Source organism: Siphateles boraxobius, unplaced genomic scaffold, assembly GCF_051911475.1.
Source record: "Siphateles boraxobius isolate OS27281-9 unplaced genomic scaffold, OSU_SipBor_1 9, whole genome shotgun sequence".
Lineage (NCBI taxonomy): Eukaryota > Metazoa > Chordata > Actinopteri > Cypriniformes > Leuciscidae > Siphateles > Siphateles boraxobius.
Window position 1 is genome coordinate 26,612,896 of NW_027509219.1, and position 25,068 is coordinate 26,637,963.

Genomic DNA, 25,068 nt, shown 5'->3' on the forward strand with positions numbered 1-25,068 from the left:
AATCCATCCTACCAATCCATCCATTCTCTAAACCGCTTATCCTCTGTAGTCGCGGGTACCTTTAATAACCGACAATAAGCAACACATTTGTTACAGTATTTATTAATAATCGTTAAGGTTAGTTAATAAAAATACAATTGTTTATTGTTAGTTCATGTTAGCTCAGGTTCATAGTTTTAGCAGATACAACTTTCTGATTAAATCATTTATTAATATATGCTTGAAATTCACATTAAATAAGATTATTACATATTAGTTAAAGTATTTTTCATTGCTAGGTAGTGTTAACTATTAACAAGTATTTACAAATCGAACTTTTTTGTAAAGTGTTACACATGCACCTGATATCAAGGCACATGTTACAGAAAACTAAAGCAGAAGTTTTATTTCAAACATTTCAAACATTAAAAAATTTATTAAATATAATGAAATCATTACTGGGAAAAAATGGTTTCTGATTAATTCCCTTTGGTTGTTTTTACAAATTTCAACCTCAAGGTGGGAGTCAAACAAGACTTTAGTTTAGAGTTTGTAGGATGATAAATCACCTTTGTTGTCATGATGCAATATTTGTGAATGACGTTTGATTTCAGATAGTACTTCCTTCAATGACTTTTAAACTGCAAACATGAGTTCAACGGCGCAGATAAACTTGTTCCTTGTTTATTAGCCTATTGTTTGCACTCGTAAAAAAAATCAAAGTATGTAACTTTTAGATCATTTAACATAACACGTGACGTGTGGGTGACCCCCCCTTACCCTGCAGTCTGTCACTTTAATGGTTTTTAGTCAAGATAAAAAAATCAAAAAATCTGTGCATCATCTTTAATATTGACTAAACCATGTTTATTCTACTATGTATAGCCAAATTGTTATGCCTGCATCTTTCTCGAGAGTTCAGGAGTAGTTTTCAGCCCATTCACGTGCATCATTCTGAACACAACTGTTTCTTCTCTCACCGACCTACTTCTGTTTAATTGGATAAGCATTCAGACTCTACCGAGAGAAAGAGAGAGAGAGAGAGAGAGAGAGAGAGAGAGAGAGAGGCGCGCGACCGACCTACGACCGACCGGCTGGACCCACACTGTGCAAACCGTTATCCACCTGAAAATAATGCGTTCATGGAATCTGAACATTCCTCGCTGACGTCACGGCGGATCGTAGAATTGAGCAGTCGCCGCGCGAAACACGCTGTCGTGCTGTTACGATGTTATGAAGTGCACTTTGAATATTTCCTCGCGACACTGGATGTCCCACGGAAGCGCAAGTGAACAACAGGTGGATTCCGAGGCCAATCCAGCCCTGGAAGTAGCCATACTTCTGTGTCTCTCCGCCCCTATGAGTAACCATAGCAAAGACACAGTAAAATACAGCGTACCGGAAAAAAGCTGAATAACGCGCTCGCGATGTGGATCATTTCAACGTGACACGTTAACCGTTAAGATTGACTACACTCTACATCTGAAATCGTCTTTTAATAGACAGAGGCTGTGTATTTCTGTCCCAAGGGAGTGTTTGTAGACTTTTAGAGTTATAATGCCTGTCAGTAACGGATCTGTGATGGATTTGCCGTCGGAATACGTGAAAATAAAGGCGCATTACGGAGGGTGAGTGTTGCAAACTTTCACAGGTTAATGGTTTAAGTCGGCCTGCTGTTCAGTGGCGTCAAAGGTCGGAATATGTCCTGCTTTTGGCAGATAAATGTAAGCTGAAGTTCCCTCCCACACCTGGGAAACTTTAACATATTGAATGTCTTCAACTTAAGATTAATTTGATTGACTTTTAACAGATGTAGCCTAGTATATTTAGTTATTTTGGTGATGTTGTTAGCTGTGACAGTTTACAACAGTGCAGTACAATATATCAAACATGTCAGAAAACATCCAGGCCTTTTTTGTGTGCCAATTTAGACATGAGCAAATGCTATTATTAAACTCTTAAAAATGAAATGCAAATGATTTCTAAAGGTAAACTCAGTTCTGCTTATTAAAAAGTTTTACATATAAAGAAATGAACAATATATTTGAAAAATATCTTTGAAAGTATGAAGCCTCTTTTATTTTAATTGAAGCATGTTGCCATCTCATGGGTGCCACTGCCACCATAAACGACATCACATGACCATCAGCCATGCCATGCAATTGACCAAAGGTGGTATGTTTTTGACCAGCTAAAAGTAAACTAACTTACTGAGTTCATTTTTCAGTCTGAAATATTGTTGTGGGCTGAAGGCTTTGCTCTTATTGCCACTTGTTGCTGTTGCATACCTACATCTTTTATTAGGATTTTGATTAGTATTATAAAAGACAAGTTTCAGTGTTGACAGTTCAATCACCTTCAGACATTTTTGATTCTGCTGGTTGCTTGAGAGATCTTTTGAAGAGGTGAAGTCAGATCAGTGTTATTCCACCAGCTTAGCTTGAACTGAAGAACTATTAGTGACATGACTTGAATTGGCTACATTGGTTCTGACCCCTGCTGTGTCTTCTGTCATTAAACAATAGATAATTGTTTACTGTTTCCAACTTGTAATTATCCTCCTCAGGCTTTAAAATCTAGGCTTTATATTTTGATTAAATGCTTTTGGCTAAAAGTGCCATGATGTAGGCGGTCAGGAGAGAGTGAAATAACACAAACACTCACTGTCTACATACATCATCGTGAATCATTGTTATTAATCACATCATCACAGCTTCAGTGCACAGAGGGTGATATCACCCGGTTTTTAGTCAACATTGTGAATGATTTAGATTCGTTTTCGAAACCGCAATGTGTGTAGTCGTATAGCATCCTTAAACACGGCCTTTACCATGTCTTGAAATTTTTTTTAAAGGAATTAACTAAGGATTAAAAGGGATTTAGGCGAATAAAGAAAGTAAATTACAAAAGTTATTGTTCTAATTGTAGTTATGACGGAATGAATTTAAACAATTTGCAAATAATATTTTATTTTAAAATATGCCCACATTCACTCTTATTTGTGTCTAATATCTCGAAAAACACAAACGTCACTTTCAGTTTTGAATTACATGAATCAGCTGGGCTAAATGATAGCATATTTTTAATTCAAAATGGCAATTCAAAAGCTTGCGTCACTGGATATTAGGCCTGTCGGTTGTTGACCATTTCTGTCATAAAAAAGTTGTCAAATATGAAATCTTTTGCTACTTACATCTTAACAGTAAGGCCCGCCTTCTGGCCATCTCAATCATTTAGGCATTAACAAGTGTTATTAGACCGCTGAGACAGACCAGCCTAAACATTTTATTCATCAATGTCTACGGTGGTTGTTCTTAAAGTAATGGTTTGTACTAAAATGAAAATTAATTTGCGAAAAATCTTTTGGGTGAACTATACATTTAAAGGGGTCATATGATGCTATTTTCAAAGATTATTATTTTGTGTATTGGGTGTAACAGAATATGTTAACAAACATGCTTCTCCTCTATGCCCAGTCTTTCTAAAATGCACTGATTTTTACAAAGCCCCTCCTTCCGAAAAGCACAGTGTGCTCTGATTGGCCAGCTGACCCAGTGCGTTGTGATTGGCCAAAGACCTCAAGCATTTGTCGGAAATGTAAAGCCCCTTACCATAATCTTAAGCTTCAGCTTCCAAAGCAATTATAAAGACAGTTAATGTCGTATCTCGTCAATGACTACGTTTACATGCAGCCAATATTTGGGTTATGGTCGGGTTAAGGTCACTATTCGGGTTTCTGAAACATTAGGAATAACCCGTTTACATGCGTGAGCAGAGAGAGTTACTCCTGTATACATGGAATTGCAATATCCCGATGTAAACGGCGTCGCACGGTTAGCGTCTGGACGTACGGACAATCTTAAGACGCAATATGCGTCATTTCCGATTCTTCTTCCCGTATCCAAAGACAACAACAGCAGCAGCACGCGGATAATGAATAGTTCGGGGCAGATAGCGATCGCCTTTGCTTGTGCTTTGGTGCTGGTACTGACCTCACTCCAAATGTATGCTGTGCTGCGTCTCGCCATGTTTACTTCCGGTATACTGCACGCGGGTTTTTGTATGCGCCGAGAAGTTCCTCTACTCAAAAGACCAAGATTCCTTGCGAATAGAACATGCGCCGAACACAAATCATTATGGGGATATGCCGATACGCGTTTACATGACCAAAAATTCGGGTTAGAAAAGGGGTACCCCAGGTATCATATCTGGGTTTTTAAAATCTGGGATATGAGCATATTCGGGTTTTTGCCGGTGTTTACATGGCCGTGCATGTCCGGGTTATTGCTTATATTCCGGTTTTGAACGGGTAATTGGCTGCATGTAAACGTAGTCAATAACCTAATCTCGTCAATTTTACCATATCAGTTCGACAGAGTCTGATTCTGAAAATCCAGATGACCAAGCCGATCGATCGGAACCAACTTTTCAAGTGTGACTTCAGCAGATCGTTTCACAGTGGCAAGTTTTTAATTTTAAAAATCTCTTAACTTTCAGATACGATGTTATAACAAGGGTATAACCTTTACTCTCCCAGGTTCAGGAAACTGTCCTCTGTTAAATGCACTGCACACACACAACAATTTGGGTTGTACTGTTCTGGAACAGTGTTGTAAATAAATCTTAATCACTGATTCCTAATTGCGTCCACTTTAACGTCCACCAAATAAAGTGCTTTTGCTTTCGCACTGAAACACACAGTGTGTCCACGACATGGTGGCAACATACTTCGATAACTGTCTGAAGCCATGGTTTTTTTTCTTTGCGTGTGCATTTGGGCGGCATTATGCAAATATTTCCACATAGAATTCGATCGAGGCGTTTCAGCTAGGTCTGGTTCTGCGTTCTTTCAGATAGAATAAATCTTTTTGTGGGAGACTTTGAGTTTGTAACTTTGCAGATCTTTTACAACAGCTACAGTACATAACACAAGAAAGCAAAAGGAAAACATGAAATCACATCATATAACCCCTTTAACACTTATCTTTGTGACAACTGGTAGTAATATTAATTTTTCACACCTTGAATTAGAGAAGGTAACTTCAAAACAAGGTTTTGTATAAATACTTTTGTATAAATACAGTTCTGATAAATGTAAGAGATTGGATAGAAAGAGAAGTTCAATCTTTCATTCATTCATTTCATTCAGCCTTTCATGTTGTAAGTTCATGCTGTTTTATGGGGTAAAAAAATAAATCGGCTTTGATTGTATTTTTTCTTCTGTTTCAAATGTAATATTTAACTTCACTTATTTAGTTAGTTTTTCAAATAGTGCGGAACATGGATTCTTCGCTTTTTTATATTAATATTCATCTCTGGGGTGATTGTTTTGCATTCCATATAGCAAAGCATGAGATAATGCACCATAAATCATTGTTGAATGCATGCTTTACATATTTATGCAACATTATGTCCAGCTAGCTTGTGGGTGGAGAAAGACCTTTGAATCAAGAGCACAATTACCTGTTGGCGTGACAGTAAACTTGGTATAGGAAGTGAAGAGTGAATATAGTTCCTCACTGTCTGTGGAAGTGTGAATTCTCTCTTACATGAGTGTGTAAAAGAGCTCTCTAAATATGGGTCAGCCTTTTTTAGTGCATTTTGAAAGCATTGGTGATTCCCACTTCTAAAAATATTTTGGAGGAAGTTAGCACCAGGCGGGACAGAAATCTTGGTGACTGGCTACTAGCAACCTGAGCCTGGCAGTTGCCTAGCAACGAGTTATAAGCCTCAATAATGATTTTCACAGATTCCAGGGACTGTTTATTCAAGCACAGACCTCTCGGTTTCAGTCCAAAACATTTCATTGTTGAGCAATCAAGAGAGAGATTACACGGTTTTAAATAGCACATCTCTACGGGAAATTGCCTGTGAGTCACCTGAAGTGTCACGTTTTAGCTTTGTACATTTGTTATATAGACAGAAGTTTTTTGACAAAGGTGGTAAAAAGTGTACGCTGTATTGCCATACATAAAAATGTCTCAGTGACAGCATAGGCTATGCAAACAGCTCAAATGTGCCTGGGGAAGGGCCTGATCTTTTTTTTTTTTTTAACCAATCAGAAATGCTTTCTGCTTGTCAATCATTTTGCAAGTTTGGGTTTGCTGATATGTTTAAGGGTGAGGGTTTGTGGTGGAAGTGTTGGGGGCTGGTCTCAGTGGCTAAATCTAGCAGAAGTTAGCAAAACAACTTTGTTGATGCTAAAGAACTTGATGTTATCCCATATAAACTAACGGACTGTATTTTTCATTGGAATAGACTTTAAGTTTTTAGATAAGAAAAAAAATGACACTAACCTTTTAGTGTTAATTTTGTTAATGAAAACTATGCCGAATAATCGTCAACAAGCTTTTTTCTCACGACTAAAGTCTGAAATATACACTTTATACGTTATATACAGGGTGGGAAATTAGCACTTGTATACCAGCCACAGTGGCGGGTAAATTGTAAAACATATTTTTATTGGTTACTACTTAAAACATTCCTTGTAACGGATTGGACATCTTTTGTCAAAGAATGCTGTTGCTAAGTAAAAATAATGCACTTTTGTCGAGTTGTGTTTTGTGATGGCTAGATAGCTATCGTTTTTTTAGTTTAGCGATAGTTTTAGCAGTGGGTACCGTGGGTGCTCCGGAGCTCGATTACGTGTCAGTTAAACTTTTCATCTCCAATCCTATCTGTATTTGTGAGAAGTGGTGCTGTCCTGAGTTGAAAGATAGCCTACTTTACGGTTTTATTATCGAGTTAACCCTCTGGGGTCGACAAACGCGCGGGCACGTTTTGCTGGATTTTTTTCAAATAGCAGCAAAATACATTTAAATACTCCATCGTTTATGGTCATACAGACTTAACTAATATTAAAAAAATAAACTGTAAAATAACCATGCATAAAATTCTCTCAAAAATACAAACATGTACATACATGTTGCTTACATGTTTGTGCTAATAGTGCTTTTTTTTTTTTTTTTTTTAAAGGGCGTGCGCCCGTGAGCATCCAAGGAGGAAAACATAAATTGGCTCCTGAGTGCAGCATAACTCATATTGTTAAATGGATAAAACGAATGACATATTTGTAATGGACGTCAATGTTATCAAAGTCACAGTTCTCATTCATAAATTTGAATTCCAGAAAAAGTGGCTGGTAAAAAATACAAGTGGCTGGTAAAATTGGGCATCCACTTGCCACTGTGGGCAAAAAAGTTAATTTCCCACCCTGGTTATATACTAAACAGATTTTAAAATACTAGCGCCCGGTTTGTCCAGTCCCAGACTAAAATGCATGTTTGAGCTGTTTTAAAGGGGCATTCGGCAACTCTAGCTATTTCTTCGTTGATTTTCACTTTTGTTGTCTCATGTTTTCTCAACGAGCTCCCCCTACAGCTTTGGGGCGTATATTTCACAACAATGTCGTAAAATAAACTCACTTGCGGCACCCTCCTCCCCCTTTCTACCGCTGCTCATTAGGGCTGTAGCGATACACTAATCTCACGATACGATACACGATATTCGGCTGACGATACGATATATATCAAGATATTCAGCCAACGATACGATTCGATATAATTCGATACACTTACATCATATTCTGAAAGATTTAAAGGGGACAGAGTGATTTTGGTGACATCTTGTGAGTCTTCCATTTACTTGGATTGAATTAATTGAACTGAAAACTGAAAGCATCAATTACACAATATGTCTCTGACTGGACAGAGAGTACAGCTTGCAAATGCTGGACAAAATGAATCTAATATGTGTTGAGAAAATTAGTTCTATTTATTGAAACACAACAGTGCAAACTGTAGCTTACAAGCCTTTGAAAAGTAAATAAAGTGCAGTATTGCAATTAACAATGGAGAGTTAAAAAGTGCAGCAAGTGGCCTGTTCTGAACAGTTTCTTTGCACTGCATTTTCTTTGACAGCTTTTTTAGCTTGACCATGAACATGTGACATGTACTTCAGTTGTGCGCGAGGTCCAGCCGTCTCACGTCAGGGAAACTCTCTCCGCGCTGGCCAGGGAGGCTTTGACGTGTGCTCTTGTATGTGTACAGCCTGGGAATGCAAACCTTGATGAGGTGTTCGCGGGTTGGAATAGGATAGCGGGGCTCCATTGCGTTCACCATGCGCCTAAAGCCGGCGTTTTCCAACACCGAATACGATTTTTTTTTTAACTTTTTTTTTTTTTTTACTAAGCCTATTTAAAATCGTATTTGATTGCAGAGCGCACCTCTCTCTCTCTCTCTCTCTCTCTCTCTCTCCCTCTCTCTCTCTCTCTCTCTCTCTCTCACTCACAAACTCATCCGTACCTCGCGCACTTTCTCACTCACGGAACACCGCTGCACAAATCTGTCCAACACAGCGCTGTCAATTTCGGAGACCCAGCTTTTAAAAAAGCTAGTAGCCAGCATGCAAGGAGGCTAGCCAACAAGGAGAGCTAAGGTGTTGTTTGAATACAGCTGGATTTTCGTCAATATCAATGCACGCGCGCAGCTGGCCACTAGTGGCTGGCTGACCAAATCACTCTTCATGCAAATTGAACGTGTTTAACACGGGGGATTTGAATGGGACTTATGTATCGATACTCACGGCCTAAAAATCGATACTTTCTTGGGAAAAAAATATCGATTTATATCGCAGAATCGATAAAATCGCTCAGCCCTACTGCTCATGTGCATTTGTTATTATTGGAGCCAGCCAACTTCATCATGTGGAGCTATGTCTACCGAGGTGGGTAATACATCATACACAGTGAGGGCGGCGTGTGTGTTTATGTCGAATTGCGGTAAAGCAGTTTATGTTTCTCGCTCGTTCTCGCTTCTCGTGAGACTTACTATTTCCAACTTACCGGGACGTTAATCCTCATGTTGCAAGGTTGGTTTTCCGCCTAGGAATGCTGGGGGGAGCGGGGAAAGTCACCATTCTCACCAGAACCGGTTATTTAATCATCCAAATGATTTCTAAACGGGTTTATTAAGTTGAAATAGTTGCCGAATGCCCCTTTAACCGAAAGCAACTTGCACTGACATATCTTAAACTATGTCACTTTTATAAAAGCTATGTTTATAAAAGCTACTTAAATGCCCTAATTAAACTAAGGCCTAGTGCTGGCTTAATCTAAACCCTGTTTGTGAAATCGGGCCTAGGCATCATACTGATAACTTTGTAAATAGTTACAAAGGAAAAACTGGAATACATTTCTCAAATGACGACAATCGTTGTGATAATCATTTTGAGCAAAATAATTGTTTTTTATCAATTTAACCATTATGCAGCATGACGAAATGTGACTAAGTTTTCATTGACTAAAACTATGAAATGCCCAGACATTTAGTCAACTAAAACTTGACTAAACAAAAACAGGAAAAGGTTGACTAAATATGATAAAAACTAATAAGTACAATTGACACAGGACCAAGACTAAATAAAAAAAATAGCTGCCAAAATGAACACTACTACCGTTCAAATTTTGCAATCACAAGATGTTTTAATGTTTATGTAAGAAGCCTCTTATGCTCACCAAGTATGCATGCATTTATATAATAAGTAAAAAAAGAAAATTTTTCTATATATTTTTTTAAATGTAATTTATTCCTGTGATGTCAAAGCTGAATTTTACTCCAATCTTCAGTGTCACATTTGAATCTATCAGAAATCATTCTAATGCTGATTTGCTGCTCAAGAAACTATTTTATTATGTTATAGATTTTGCTAAATTATAATGGTTCTTTTACATAACCATAAACAAACCATCTCTTGGCAATACACTGAATTAACATGAACCTGTTAACTTTTGACAAACGACAAAAAAGGAGTGTGTAAACACAACACACTTGAGTTTAACTTCACACAACCATTGGCAGTCTGCGCTGCCAGCAGAGAGTTTAACTTGGCAGGTATTTCTCATTTCCATTTCCAGTGCTGGACTTTAGTCCAGGACTCATGAGGTTCAGAGAGATTTGATGTGCTACAGCAACCACACAGACAGAACTGTAGATAATGCACACCACCCATAAATCACTACCATATGGTTAAACCACAAGGGAAACTTTAGGGACCATTATAATGCAATCAAAATTCTCATGTTACCAATGACATTGTTTTTTTGTTTAATTAAAAAAAGCAGTTATGTGAGACGTCTGAATGCACCTCAGAAATGTAGTCTGAATTTGAGAACAAAACATTCAGAATCAGTGAACAGGCCTTAAATTCCACTTAACATCTTAAGTTTCAGTGCTAAGTTAAACACAGTGACATCATAACGCAGACTTTGCATCCTTAAACCTTTTCCCATCAATCAAATCTACTCTATCCAGTACTGAACCTGATGACAATATTCTCCATAGAGACAGGACGTTGTTTAAACTCACTGAGCTGCATCTCTTGTGTGGGTTTCCTCATTGGCTAGTTGCACTATTTCAGGTCGGTTTTATAGTTCAGTCTGGAAACTCAACGAGCAGGGTGTGTTCTTGATGATTCAGCCTGTGCATGAGGTATAGCTGTTACCCAAAACTGCACTCAACTGGACAGATCATCCAAGGGTTTGAGGATTGTTTCTTTACAACAAAAAAGAGGCAGGCCACAAAGGGTATTGTAGTTATTTACCATGGATGGAGCCAAAGATTTAATTCTAAAAGAGAGTTTCAGAATTCACCACAGTTCTGGATCCTCTGTTTAGTTTGGAAATTTCAAACACACATAGGCCTAATATTCTAGAACTTTGTACTAGCAATGTCTGGATGACTGACTGTGATAATATATGTTACTTAACCCCTTTTGCATGATATAAAATTACTTTAGCTTGCTTCTTTTTGTCAAAGAAGATTTTAGAATTAAGTAAGAATTTGAAATTATATTAATTAGAAATATTTTTAAAGTATCCTACTGTTTAAAAGTTTGGGGTCTGAAAGATTTTTTTATTATTATTTGGAAATAATTCTCAAGGCTGCATTTATTCAATAAAAAATACAGTAAACTGATATATTATTATGATTTAAAATATATTTTGTTCTATTTTAAAATCTAGTTTATTCCTGTGATGTCAAAGCTGAATTTTCAGCATCATTACGCCAGTCTTCAGTGTCACATGATCCTTCAGAAATCATTGTAATATAATACTCAAGAATTTTTGTCTTATTATTAATGTTGAAAACACTTTAATATTTTGTGAAAACTGTGAAGCATTTTTTTCCAGGATTCTTTGATGAATAGAAAAGCATTTATTGGATATAGAAGACATTTTTAACATTATAAATGTATTTACTGCTACTTTTGATCAATTTAAGGCATCCAAATAAAAGTATTAGCTAACATATACTTGTATAAGCTTTTAATTTGAATAGTAGTGTATGTCTACGGCATTTAGGGGTTCTAATCACTGGGTTTTATTGAATTATTTCCATGTACATTCATCTTTAAGTTAGACAGATACGTCCTTGTGTTTAGAAACAGCTGAATGCTGTCTTGCTGGGGTCTCTTCTTGACACTTTTTTTCAGTACTATTAACATTTTGGATGGTGTTTTGAATTTGGGATGGGTCAACTTGTCATCCACCAACCAACTTCGCGACCATCGTCCATTCCTATCCAAAACATCATGATAGTGCCATAGCCTACTTTTTGTTTTTTTCTTTTTTACATCAGATCATTTTCACAAAACTCAATCTGTAGTGCACTAATTCACACTATCCGATTATGAATCATAAAACCGATTATGAATCAAGAGGTTTAGATGCTGACTAATAAGCTTCTGTTTAAAAATCTGTTTAAACATTTTTTTTTTTTGGTATAAAAATCCCTGATTAAAAATAGCATGTCTGCTGTCTTGAAGAATCTCTGCTGAATCTCAGTGTTTTCCTTAGAGGACTTTATTTCTTGACGTTGTGATAGCTGCTAGTCACACCTTTGTCAAATATTTGAGTTTTTGTTATGCTGTGCCAGAGCAAATTGCCAAATGCATGTGAGTTCAGATTGAACCAGAAACTCCTTATTTATCTCCTCTGTTCTTCTATTCAGTGCAAATAACATTATTGCCACTCTTATGATTCTCTTATGACTCTATTTCAGAACCACCATTCTCTGTTTTAATATGGAGTGAGAAATTAACACCTCTGAAATGACTTTATTTAACTGTTGGCATCCTCAGGGATGGTTAGCACTTATTAGTGTTAATCAGAAGTGTTTCACATGGCTCGCTCTAGAATTGAATTTCCCTGCCAGCCTCTTCAGTTGCGTCAGTGCCGAGCGAAGTGCCATCCAAGCGGCAGGTGCTCGAGGGACTCCTAACGTTTATCAGTTGATCAGGCCTTAGAGAGTCGTGCAGTAGAAGATCCTTTCACCCCAAGCTTCAGTGCGGGCCAGTCGCACCGGGGCTGGGGCTGGGCATGGTTGGGGACGGATGGAGGCATAAGGGCAGAGTGGCAGTTGATAGACTCATGATGAAGGTTTCCCCGCTGAGGGGCAAGCTGCTATAGAGCTCATCTCAGCAGAAACACACACACACACACACACACACACACACACACACACACACACACACACACACACACACACACACACACACACACACACACACACACACACACACACACACACACACACACACACACACACACACACACACACACACACAGTATATCTGAGTTGTCATACATCACATTTGCCATCCACAAAGGAACTGTGGGAAGTCTGTACTGATTTGTAAAACATATACATTTCTTTAAAAAAAAAAATATTGTAAATGTCTAAATGCGCTAAATATTCAATATTTCTAAATGAAGGTTATTTTGTCTTTAGCTTTAGTTTATATATATTTAAAAAAAGAAAAATATAAAGTAAAAATAAATATTGCAATTGAAGCTGTTTGTATGATTATATAAAGAAATGTATAATAATTGATGATATATTATAATTTATATTATTTTTCATGAATCTTTTTTGTTGTCACATAAATATTTTAGCAAGTAAGGATTTAAAATAATAATATTAATAATAATAATAAACAATATTGTATAAATGGTCTTTATATTCAACATTTCTAAATGTTTAGGTCAAAAGAAACATTGTAATTTTAACCAAGCTCTTTATATGATTAGCCTAATAAAAATGATTTTAAATAATTTATAATAAATTATCATTTATATAATTTATGATAAAATATGTTTGTTGTCACATTTAGCATTTACTTAGGATTGCGAATAATAATAAATAATATAATTTAAGTATGCAATATTCAAAATATTGATATTTAGAGTTTAATTATAATTACACATTTATATCTTTTTTTTTTTTTTTTTAGCTTTTAATAAAAAAAGGTTGCTAAAGAATTGCAATTGAACCAAACTCTTTATATGATTACATAAAGAAATGTAATTTATAATAATTGTAGATCAGGGGTCGGCAACCTATTTGTCATAAAGTGCCATTTTTAAGTTTCCGAGTTCATCACTGTGCCATAACTTTCAGTTTCATTTGCGCAGTTTGCACGTCGGCTTGCTGAAGAGATGCGTGACGTGTTGCAGCAGCGCTGTCATATCTATAAACCGGGAGCCGTTATAACACTCGCATGTTTTTTGTTGTTGGTTTTTTTTTAACCAATTTGGGAGGAGTAAAATTTACATTTGTGACTTCAACAAGCATATAAAATGCATGTATGCATTTTGTTCATTTTCATCTGGAATATGTAAAAGTGTGCTCTCAATCAGAGGGCATTTGTCTCACGATTGGATAGCTTTCCAATCAGAGAAAAAACATGAAGTGATCAGGTACGCATGAACGGAGTTTCCACATGCATCGCAGTCATTTTAACATGTCTGGAATGTTTAATAAGGACTCTATACACTTGGTTGAAATTTATAGCATTAACTATTTACAGCGGAACGAGCTTTAAGTTGTCAGTTGGATAACTTGTTTGCGCTGATGCGCAGTGGTCAGCGGGACCACTCTGACCAATGGTTTGTTAGAGCTGCACGCTTTCATTGACTTGTGCAGTTAATACTCACACTTTAATAATATTAATAACTCCTAACTTAAGTTAATAAAACAAGCTGTTACTACAAGGAATTATTACATCAATATGTAGATCTGTATATGTGGGAGGTAGGCTACTTTATTTGAATGAAATACATACACCCCTCTCGCGCTTGCTTGCGTGCCAGCGATTAACCCTCCGCGTGCCAGTGTTGGCACGCGTGCCTTAGGTTGCCGACCCCTGTTGTAGATAATACATTATATTTAATTGTAAAAATTTGTTGTCACAGTAATATTTCAGCATTAACTAAAGATCTAAAAAATACTAATTACAATGAAGATTATCATTTAAGTATGCAGGTAAGATAATGCTGACTTAGATTTAATAAGATGCAAAAATCTAACCTTTTATTAAAGTAAAATAATTGAAAGTGGGGGGAAAATCACATTATGAAATAAATGTTGTTCTCCAAAACACATTGGGAACAATTATTTGCCCCCTTTTATTAAATACTTTTTGTGACCTCCTTTTTCCAAGATAACAGCTCCGAGTCTTCTCCTATAATGCCTGATGAGTTTGGAGAACACCTGACAAGAGATCAGAGACCATTCCTCCATACAGAATCTCTCCAGATCCTTCAGATTCACAGATCCATGTTGGCGCTTCTTCTCTTCAGTTCAGCCCTCTCATTTTCTATAGGGTTCAGGTCTGGGACTGGGATGGCCATTGCAGATGCTTGGTTTTGTGCTCAGTTACCCATTTTTGTTTTGATTTTGATATTTGTTTTTAGATCACTGTCCTGTTGGAAGATCCAAACATGGCCCGATATAAGATTTCTAGCACAGGCTGTCAGGTTTTGATTTTTTATCTGTTGGTATTTGATCGAATCCATGATGCCCACAGCATTAAAGATACAGCTGAGTATTTCATTTTACACATGGGGTACTTTTTATCCCTGCGTGCACCAAACCCATATTAAGTGTTTGCTGCCAAAAAAGCTATTTTTTTTGTTTCATCTTTATTTTTCAATTTATGCTTTAAAATATTTGTATTGGCCAAATTTTCTTATTGAACCGATTACGCTAAGATTAAAAATGAACATATATCGGCTGATAGCGATATGATGGCCGATATATTGTGCATCCCTAGATTTAAACATTTCTTAGTAATATGTTTGCACTTGTGTACTGAAAAAAGCACAAATGTCAGGGCATGTCAAAACATCTCAAGGACCCCGTAAACACCTTAGACCCCAGAGGGTTAAACAACCATCTCTATATGAAGTGATTCTGAGCACAGCACCAAATCGTGTTTTCTTGTACTTGGCTCTCCGGCAGCTCTTTCCCCTATGCAGTGTGAAAGTGGGACATGGACCAGACTAGGCAGCTGTGTACTAGAAAAGTCTCTTGTATCCAACAGATGTGGCTTGTTTGGCTGTGGATGGACTCTTTCAGTCCAGTGTTGCAAATTAAAGCTACAGAAAACATTTAGAGCTCCTCTGAATAAGAGATGCATGATTCTGGGACTAACCTGTTGACTTTCTAACTACTGTACTTGTGTATGGCTGTAGTTGAAGTTTTTTGGGGTTGCTAATTAAAGTATTGCCGCTAAAAATATAGAAACTAAAAAACGAATAAATATAATAATCTAAAACCAGTTAACTTCACTAATTGACCAGTCATTTGCTGGACAAGTTGTTGACTAGTTAGCCATCTTGACCCATTCCTAGCATAATGTCATACCACAGCTAAAGTCCAACTTTAGGTTGTGTCTTTTATAGTGTGAAATAACTTGTCTTGTATCGTTTACCTTAAAGCAAATAAAGCCCATAATTAAACAAGAGAATTTTACTGTTATTAGATTTTTGTGTGTGTTTTTTTTGTAGGGACATGCTGATTTCTGACTTGGATTTGACCATGACGTACACAGAGGTGTGTGAGGAGGTGAGAAAGATGTGTGGTGTCCACAGAGAGAAGCCGATAACACTCAAGTGGATCGACGATGAAGGTATGTATGACCTTTTGAACTTTGGCCATAGTGGCTTTAGCAGAAAAGGGAAGTTGATTCAGAAGTAGAGCAAGTTAGTACATTTTAATTACACAAACTGACAAAAAGTTATTAGACTAAATTATTATAATTAGACACACAAAAAAAGACCAGGAACATGCATTAAGAAAGAAAATGGGATCAATATTGATTTCATGTTGACTTTAAGCCCAGTGGTTGTGCTTATAATTATATATAATATATAATAATAAGTATATGATATAATAATATTTAAGTCGCTTTGGTTATAAACATCAGCTAAATCAGGCGTTTTCAAATGTTTTGATGTCGGGGCACCTAAATATGATGATTACCCATTTATATTGATATTATTTTACATAAAAAAAATATAAGGAATTATATTTATATTTAATAAATATAAATATGATTTATATTTTACATTTTTACAGTTTATCTCCGAATCTGGGTGTCCTCAGCCCAGTCTTGTTATTGTTAACTAAAACTATAAAATTATTTTTTAAATTAAAATAAAGAAGAAATAAAATAAAATGTAAATATTAGATGGAGAAAAAAAAACCTTAAAGCAAATAAATGTTGCCTTGGCAATTAACTGAAATAAAATAAGTTTAAGAGGTACTAAAATTACTAACATTTAAATTAAAATAAAATATAAATAATAATAATAATAACTAAATAAATAAATAAAACGCTAATAAAACTGTTTATTTTTTTACTAAAACTTAAGATGAAATGAAAACTAAAACTAAAAAATAGAAGCTATTTCTAAATATTAATAAATAATATAGTATATAAATAATACTAAAACAACAGTTCCCTAGACCCTGAGTGGAAAATCCCTGGGCTAAATGTCAACTATAAATATTGCCCCATGATATTTTAGACTGTTTGCTTGCATTGTCATTTCTTGTTTTTAAGGGGACCCGTGTACTATCTCATCCCAGATGGAGCTAGAGGAAGCATTCCGGATCTACAACCGGAACCGGTGCTCGGGACTTCTTTTGCATGGTACTCATTGATTCACTCAAAACACAAAATCAATCTATTTTCCCCTTGTTTTTTCAATTACTATAGTAGTAGAATTAGGGCTGTCGCGGTGAAGGAATTTCCCTTGCGGTAATTTTGAGTGGCTCAATAGCGCGATATGCGGTTTTACCGCCATTTATTTATTTATATTTATTTGCTATATAAATACGTGTTATGATGTGGTCAGCATACACAAAAACAATGTAACCAATGTAACCGAAACTAAACAGCGTCTCTGCGCATTGAAAGACTGTCACTCAGCGCCATACCTGTCAAGTATCCCGTTTTGGCCGGGAAAGTCCCGTATTTAACCCTTCTTTCCCGCCGTCCTCCCGTATTAGTATTTTCCCGTAAATCTCCCGTATTTTAACCTGCGCTATTAAAAAATAATAATGGCCCGGGCGGATTAAAAAAAACAAAAAACATTCGCAATCTGAGCTCTGTCACTAGCCACGCGATAACTGCCAACTGCAGTAGCCTACTACAGGTACAGTTGTCGCGAGGTTAGTGTGTTAGTGAGGTCAGAGTGACAACGCAGGAAAAAAAAAAAAAATCGCAGACGGATGATGGTCGCTACGACAGAGACGGAAGGCACTCCTGCCACAAAACCAAAACGCTCATGTAAATACCGCGATCAATGGGACAGCGAATTTATTTTCTGAAGAGGAGCAGGGTAGGGGACAGTCACGCGTTTTGTAACTGCGACTTTAGCATCTTAAAACCTGTTAACCGTTGCCAGTGCGCCGGCGCACTGAAGCGTTTTTTGTTTGTTTAAATAGTTCAAAGTTACTATCAGATTTAATGTTATTACCTTGACAAACTATACATCATTAAAAAGATATAACACTCAAGTTTCAGTATTTGACCACTATTGTATTCTCAGAAACTTTGAAGATGTTTCATACAAAATAAATTTCTAATAACTTTACAAAACTTTGTAGCTATTAATAACTATTTTTTCATTATGACAATAATTAATTCTACATTTACAATAAACTGCCAGGTGTCAGCTTTCAAATGAGATCATACTTGTGATTTTAGTGCAAAGTGTTTATGAACTGTAGGCTATCTGTTTCAGTTTGGGTTTGCCATTTCTGAGGATTTTTCAAAAGTGGGGTTGCAGCCTAAAAAGAATGCAAAGTCTGCAACAAATTTGAACAATAACTAACTAAAAGAGTAAAGAAAAGTTATGTGACATGTAAAGAAAAACTGTAAAAGAAAAGCAATATGAAATTAAAAGAATGTGTGGAATGAAAATAAAATGTAAATGTAGAGACAAGCAATGTTAAATGAACAGAAAATATGCAAATAAGCCTTTAAAATAAATGCTCTTCATATATTTTATATATATATATTTCAACCCTTTTGTGTTTTCATTTAAGCTATAACACTTGTCTTAAAATGTAAGGGATAACGTGACTGGAGCTTGGTTGCGGTGGTGGGACTGTTCGCGGTGGGCGCCGGAAAATTTCCCTTATTTTCAAATCCAAAACTTGACAGGTATGCTCAGCGCGCAGTTGTTATGCCAACGGACTGTCTTTGAGTGAGTCATTGAACCGTTCTTTCAACAAAAACGTTCAAAAAAGCTGATTCCTTAAATGAAAGATGTAATGAAACAAGGTGTTAATTATTTTTTTAACTTTGAGCTCCACTTTTCAAGGCTCAGCTGGCCAGCAATGCTTCACTTTTGGGCAAAGCTGAAGCAATGCTTCACTTAATAGAGACCAATGGCATTGATTCAATGCGTGACTCGCTGCTTTCCCCCCACGGCTTCCTCACGCTGTGTAATGCTGACCAGCGCTGAAGCCATTCATGGTAAATACCCTTACACGTTAAAAGGATGATAGCCTACGACAAATATTTCGCTTTCCTTGGAAACGGCAACCTTTTCACGAATATACATGACTTGACTTCAAAGACAGATGCAGGTAATCGCACGTGCTCAGTCGAACACATTCACTGTCTGTTTAGGCTTAAGTCCAAATCCACGAATCCTCTGTACAAATCACCATGATAAACAGTCTTGTTATCATTATTAACTTATTTAACATTCATTACACATGGTACGAACTACGAAGGGTTGCCTTATGAAAAAAGAAAACGCGGTTCGCGGTTGCTGCGGTTACTTGCGTTTCTCTGCGGTTGGCCTGTCAGTAGCGCGGTACTGCGATATTGCGGTTATCGCGACAGCCCTAAGTAGAATTACTCTTTCTGTATTCGTCCATTTATAAAACGCTTAATGCAGATTCAAACCACACAGCAGAAATCCGCCAAACCACTCAAAATATCATGTATACACTGTACAGCTAAAGCACTTAATAAAAGTTCACTTTCGTATTTGAACATTTCACATTTGCTGACCCCACATCTATAAATAGATAAAACCACTGGACTGTGTCACACTCATTTCTCTCTGTCTTTCTTTCTCTGTCTAGTATTCCCAAGCATTCCTGAAAAACCTGGTATGCCGTGCCCAGGAGAGGACAGTTAGTCATTTACATTTACATTTATGCATTTGGCAGACGCTTTTATCCAAAGCGACTTACATTGCATTTCAAGGTACACATTTTTACATTCTTATCAGTTCTTGCTTTCCCTGGGAATCGAACCCATGACCTTGGCGTTGGAAAGTCAAAAGTCAAAAGTCATCCTGCCACTTTCAGGCTTTTTCATGTGCTCTTCAGTTCAAAATGATCTCTTTCAAGTCTGTGAAGGAATCATTCGGACTGGTTTTGGGAACTGGATCAAAAGATTAATTGAAAATATCTCACTTATAAGAATAATGGATCCGTGAATCGGAAATTGCTACTTCTGTCAGAAACAGGCCACGAAGCAAAGGCTGATGTCAAGATGCTCAGTGAACTTAAAGTGTTTGCTTTATTCATCACACAAAGCTAAATGGCTTCAGAAAACACGAAAAAGTTGTGTGGACTACTTTGATATTTTTATGGTGCTTTTTGTTATTAGTGTCTGATTATATGGAAAAGAGTACATTTTTAAACTTTTTCCTATCGATTAAAAAAAATTATTTGTCAAATACTGTTATATACAGGATACAACTTACTACTACTACTTAGATTGTGTATAAATAAATAGGTTAAAATGGTTAAATAAGATGAACATCAGAAAACAAATGAAAAGATAAATAATAATAGCAAATAGCAATTTGGCAATGAGTAGTCATATGTACAGAGATATATATGCAAGAATACAAAAATGCAGAGAAAAGTTATACACATTGGAATGACATGAGGACGAGAAAATAGGAGTACATTTTTATTTCAAGGATCATTTTTATTTCTAGGTGAACTATTCTTTTAAGGTCTTGAAAATGGGTAATAGATTCAGTTTTAGTGTCTTTAAGGTAAGAGTTTATGGTGGAAAAATGTCCTCTCTCAGTGGGGTCATATGCTACATTAGTACCTGCACAAGTAATCCTGTGTTAATGTGCACATTTACTGCCCTGAAGGCCAGACGGGGCCGAACTGCTGAGTCAGTGCCTTGGACAGAGAATGGCTGCCCCTTTCTGAAAGCATTATGAATTCACGATCATCCTTGCCTATGGCTCAGGCGTGAAAGATGCGGTCTGTGCTGTTTGTGTGTGTGAGAGAGAATTGTGTGCTGCCCTATCATAGAGGTAGTGTTAATTATTTTGATGGTTCCTGGTGCATCTTGTATGTGCCTATGAGGAATGCTCCTAATATGCTTTGTATACTAATGAGTTTGTGTGTGTGTGTGTGTGTGTTTTGGAGCCTCTTTTGCTTTGCATTGCATACAGATGAAAGTACCTTGCGTTTCTGTTCTTTGTCTGAATGGTGTCCTCAGTTGACTGTGGATGGTCTTGCTTTGTACATGAGCGGTGTTTGTCTGACCCCCTCTGATTGCCGTTCTGTCGGTACATAATGATTTGTGACAGGCTGTTAACTTCTGTCTGTGTTCGTTTCTGTTCTGGCCCAGTTTTCTTTCTCCTTGTCAGCAATTTGTGCTGTATTTGTGTCAGGTGTTTTCTCAGAGGAGGTAAGAGAGGCAGTGCCTTATACAATGTTGATGAAAAAATAATTTACAGTTTAAATAAAAACAATTATGAGTTTAAATATAGTTTTACATACTAATTGTTTATAGTGAAGATTAATTGTAATAGATCCAAAATCTCGTTATGGCTTAGTGCGATTATAAAATCTCCAAGGCTGTGATTTAATTAAAGTCATCATGAAATCAAAACTCGCATGTCACTCACATGAGATCAAACCACAATGATCAAACGATCCAAACAATTCCTGATGGACAAAATCAAGTCCGCCTTACTTTTTTTTTCTTGTTTGAGAAGCCGTTTCACTTGTATATATGTCACAATAGTGAAGAAAAGACTTTAAATAAATACATACCGTATGCTGCATGTTTTCAAGGGAAGCACGATTTTCAGTGTCTTGGAACGGTTCGGTTTGTAGTAAATGCTGCTACACATGAACTCATCTCTGTATGTGCTCTAAGTTTGGGTCACTTATGCATTTTGGGAATGCATACAACCATCTTTCCAAACATGCTTATACAACATTATTCCAAACGTGCTTATAAACCGGCCATTGTCAACAAAAGAGAAAATTGGGCTTGTCGCAGTTTTCCACCATAGTAAAAGCTTAATGAATGAACATTTGAAAATTAAAACATTAATTCAGGCATAAATATTAGTATTGTAATTTTACAGTTTATTATTATTATTATTATTTGCTTTTTTAAATACTATTTTATGATAGTAATATTTCTTATTTTTATTGAATAATAATAATCATTATTAAATACAATTATAAGTTATGTTATTGTAATATTTCTCTGTCAAATAAATGGAGTATTTAATAATAATAATAATAAATAGTAATTATAAAATACAATAATTATATAATAATTTTGATATCACAAAATAATTGGTCTACAAACAAGCGCAGCAAACATGTAGCCTTTTATTTTATCATGTATATAACGTAGTAACAGATCAAAATGACAAAAAAAGCTAAATTTTTGTTGTATTTCTGTAGTTATTATTTTCTGAAACAATAAAAAAAAATGCATAAACTGAATGGGTTTTACTCTAATGTGACTTGGTTTAAATAAATAGTATCCTAATGTATACATGCAAATGTTTTCGAATTGGGTGTTTTTTGACCAGATATTTAACCAGAAACTGTGTGGACATCAAATGAAACATGAATTTATTAGACTAAAAAAATCCTGAATGGACTTTGCTCTCTCATTTCAGAAGTCCAGTCTACACTCATGTGTGATGCAGTGGTGCTGAACACAGGAATCAAAGTGACTGTGTGTTTTGACAGTGTAAAGACCTCAGGTTCAGCTGCTTACTGTTGTGTGGAATTGGTCTGGTCTTATTACTGTGAAAGGTTAGTTATTCACGTTGTGCATGAAAGCTCAGTAACTTCGAGTGGCTCTGGTACAGTGTTGTAGGGACAAAGAATTATAACCTTTATTCATGAATAATCTGCTTCACTGATCATGGCTGCTTTTTTCCACAGAATCCTGTTAAAGCCTTTTAAGGGATTGTGACTACTAGTAGAGCTGCATGAATAATTGTTAAAATATCAAAATCTCGATTCAAACACCTACGCGATCTTATTCTTAAATGACATTCTAATATAATAAATAATAACATTCTAATCTGCGTTGCCGCTGAGTCATGTAGGCTATAGGTATGTAACAGCTTCACAAACAGTCTTTCAAACACACAGTATCATTATTTTTGAGTTACACTAATTCAAATTGTCACAGATGTACTGGGATAAAACTAAAAGTTTATTTCGGATATAAACGCTGTTGTCTACAATAGCGAGAAAAATCGAGTAAATCACCTTTTGAAATGAACTTGACACTTCAAGTAAAGATTGTATGTACATCGTTTGTTACTCTGGTAGGTGGTGACAAGTGACTGTTAAAAAACATTATTTGTCGTTGAATCATTCATTCAAGAGATTCATTCAAAAATGCTGATACATCCAGTAATGAGACAGGTGAAGTCTTTGAGTGAGTCATTGAATCATTCATTCAAACCATTAAAAAAATATATTTATTAAATTCATTAAATATATATATTTTTAAACAGACTGCAGCAATTAACATTTAGTCTGAACCTCTGTTTAGTTGTCTAAAAAAACGTCTGATCTCTGATCTTGACAATCCTGATCTCTGTTTTAAACCAAGAAATTGTGAGTCTCAATTTATCCAGAATAGTGTAGCTCTAGTGACATTTCATTTTCATAAAAGAACCATAAAAGTGATCAATATGACTTATTCCAAGTCTTTTAAAAACCATAATAATTTTGTGCATGGAACAGAATGAAATTTAGGGAGAGGTAGTTCATCCAAAAGTAATGAGTAATAGGGACGTAATTGTAATTTTTGGGTGAATTAGTGTTTTAAAGCAGCAATAATAGCACTCTGCAATAGTGCTTCCTTGCGTGATGATGGTTCTTGAAACTCTTGAGAGTCATTGATGGGAAGACGTACAGTATCTTCAGATAAGCTCCGTCTCTCCCATTTCTACAGGACTCCGTCTCCGCTGAGGTGTGTAGGAGGTCTCTGTCAGTTTAATCACTGATCTCAAAGTCTTCAGGGTTTTCGCTGCTGTCTCGAGTCCTTTGATTCTATCAGTGGTTGCAAACATTTACTGTTTGTTTAACATAAAAAATTAGATTATTTCAGAAAGTTTGTCACACTGCACATTGACTGACTAATCTACAAATCACTGCACTTTCCCCCCCCACATTATGTCCTCCATTTTATTTGCAAATGATCTCTTATAATTGACTATCCTCAGTTCATTAGGGCGATGGAAATGACTGAATAGATAATATTTTCATGATATTTTGGTACTATATAAATATCGACTGTTTTTTTTTTTCAGTTTATCCACATCTCTCGATATTATGTATTTGCTAATATTGAATGTAGGCTATCTTTAGCCAATGTCAAAATTAATATCCATTTCTCCTACTGAACTTTAAAATTTTGTGATTCCCTAAAAATTACTTGTAGATTTAAAATGTTAATGTTTTATTTTTACATTTATTTAGATAACTACATTCATAGATACAAATACACATTTTTCTTAGAGAAGCACAGGATTTTAATTGATGGTATATTAGGCAGCTTTGGTTATACTTACCATTTGTCTTAAGATATGTCCAATATAGAATATGAATCATCATGAAACCCTCAAAATTGAAATTGGATGATTCGCATGTGTAATGAAAATTTGTCAGTTTACTCATAATTTATAGGAAGTGCCTTAATTCTCCAGCTGCAATTAAAGGGATAGTTCACCCGAAAATGAAAAACGTCCTGGTTGCGTATGCAACCCACCGTTCCCTGAAGGAGGGAACGGAGGACGCAGTCGACGGTCGACTGAAATGGGATCACGCCAGGGAGCCTATTGTCTTCGAGTATTATTGAACGAGCCAATACACATTGGCGTGCGAGATCTGCATCTCACACTCCGCCCCGCAGCGCGGTTATAAATACGGAAGTAGATGCACGCACCATTTGCTTTTCGCTGAGGAGCCGAGCGTAACTCGGAGTCAGCGGTGGTCCAGCGGTAGTGGCAAGGGAACGGTGGGTTGCATATGCAACCAGGACGTTCCCTTTCAGTGGATAACGTCAGACGTAGTCGACGGTCGACTGAAATGGGATCACACTTTGAACACGCCACTAACGCTGCCACCTTCCAGTGCCTAGACAAAAGCCTTCTGATCCTCCCGACGTTTTAGCGGAAAAGGACAGGGCTTAGGCCAGGAAGTCGCTGCTGTTCCATAAGACCCACTTAGTTAGACTTGGTAACACTGGGAAATCGTGCCCAACATCGGAAGGAAGGGACGCTGCGGAAGCCCAACCAACCCGAAAAAGGGGGGGGGGGGGGGGGTGGAAATACGCATATGAACTGGGCGGAGGACCGGGCAGTATAACATATGGAATATCACCAGGGTGGCTCCAGCCTAGAGAGGGGGGAGACAACACCGATTTACAGTGACGGCAGGACTCTGCCAAGGGAAAGACACGGGCTCACCTTGGGGA

At 36.5% G+C, this 25,068-nt stretch overlaps 1 protein-coding gene across 2 annotated transcripts in view; it reads left to right on the top strand.

Moving 5' to 3' along the window:
• Positions 1–988: 988 nt before the first annotated feature.
• Positions 989–25,068, top strand: part of prkcz (protein kinase C, zeta) — a 116,604-nt gene continuing 92,524 nt past the window's right edge. The window contains exons 1-4 of one of the 2 annotated variants that reach the window (XM_077222817.1): positions 989–1,607; positions 15,827–15,948; positions 16,885–16,974; positions 19,428–19,478. In XM_077222817.1, the coding sequence (XP_077078932.1) occupies positions 1,537–1,607; positions 15,827–15,948; positions 16,885–16,974; positions 19,428–19,478 (334 nt within the window). In that variant the 5' untranslated portion in view covers positions 989–1,536. The remainder of the gene's footprint in view (positions 1,608–15,826; positions 15,949–16,884; positions 16,975–19,427; positions 19,479–25,068) is intronic. The other variant, XM_077222819.1, reaches the window with a different exon arrangement.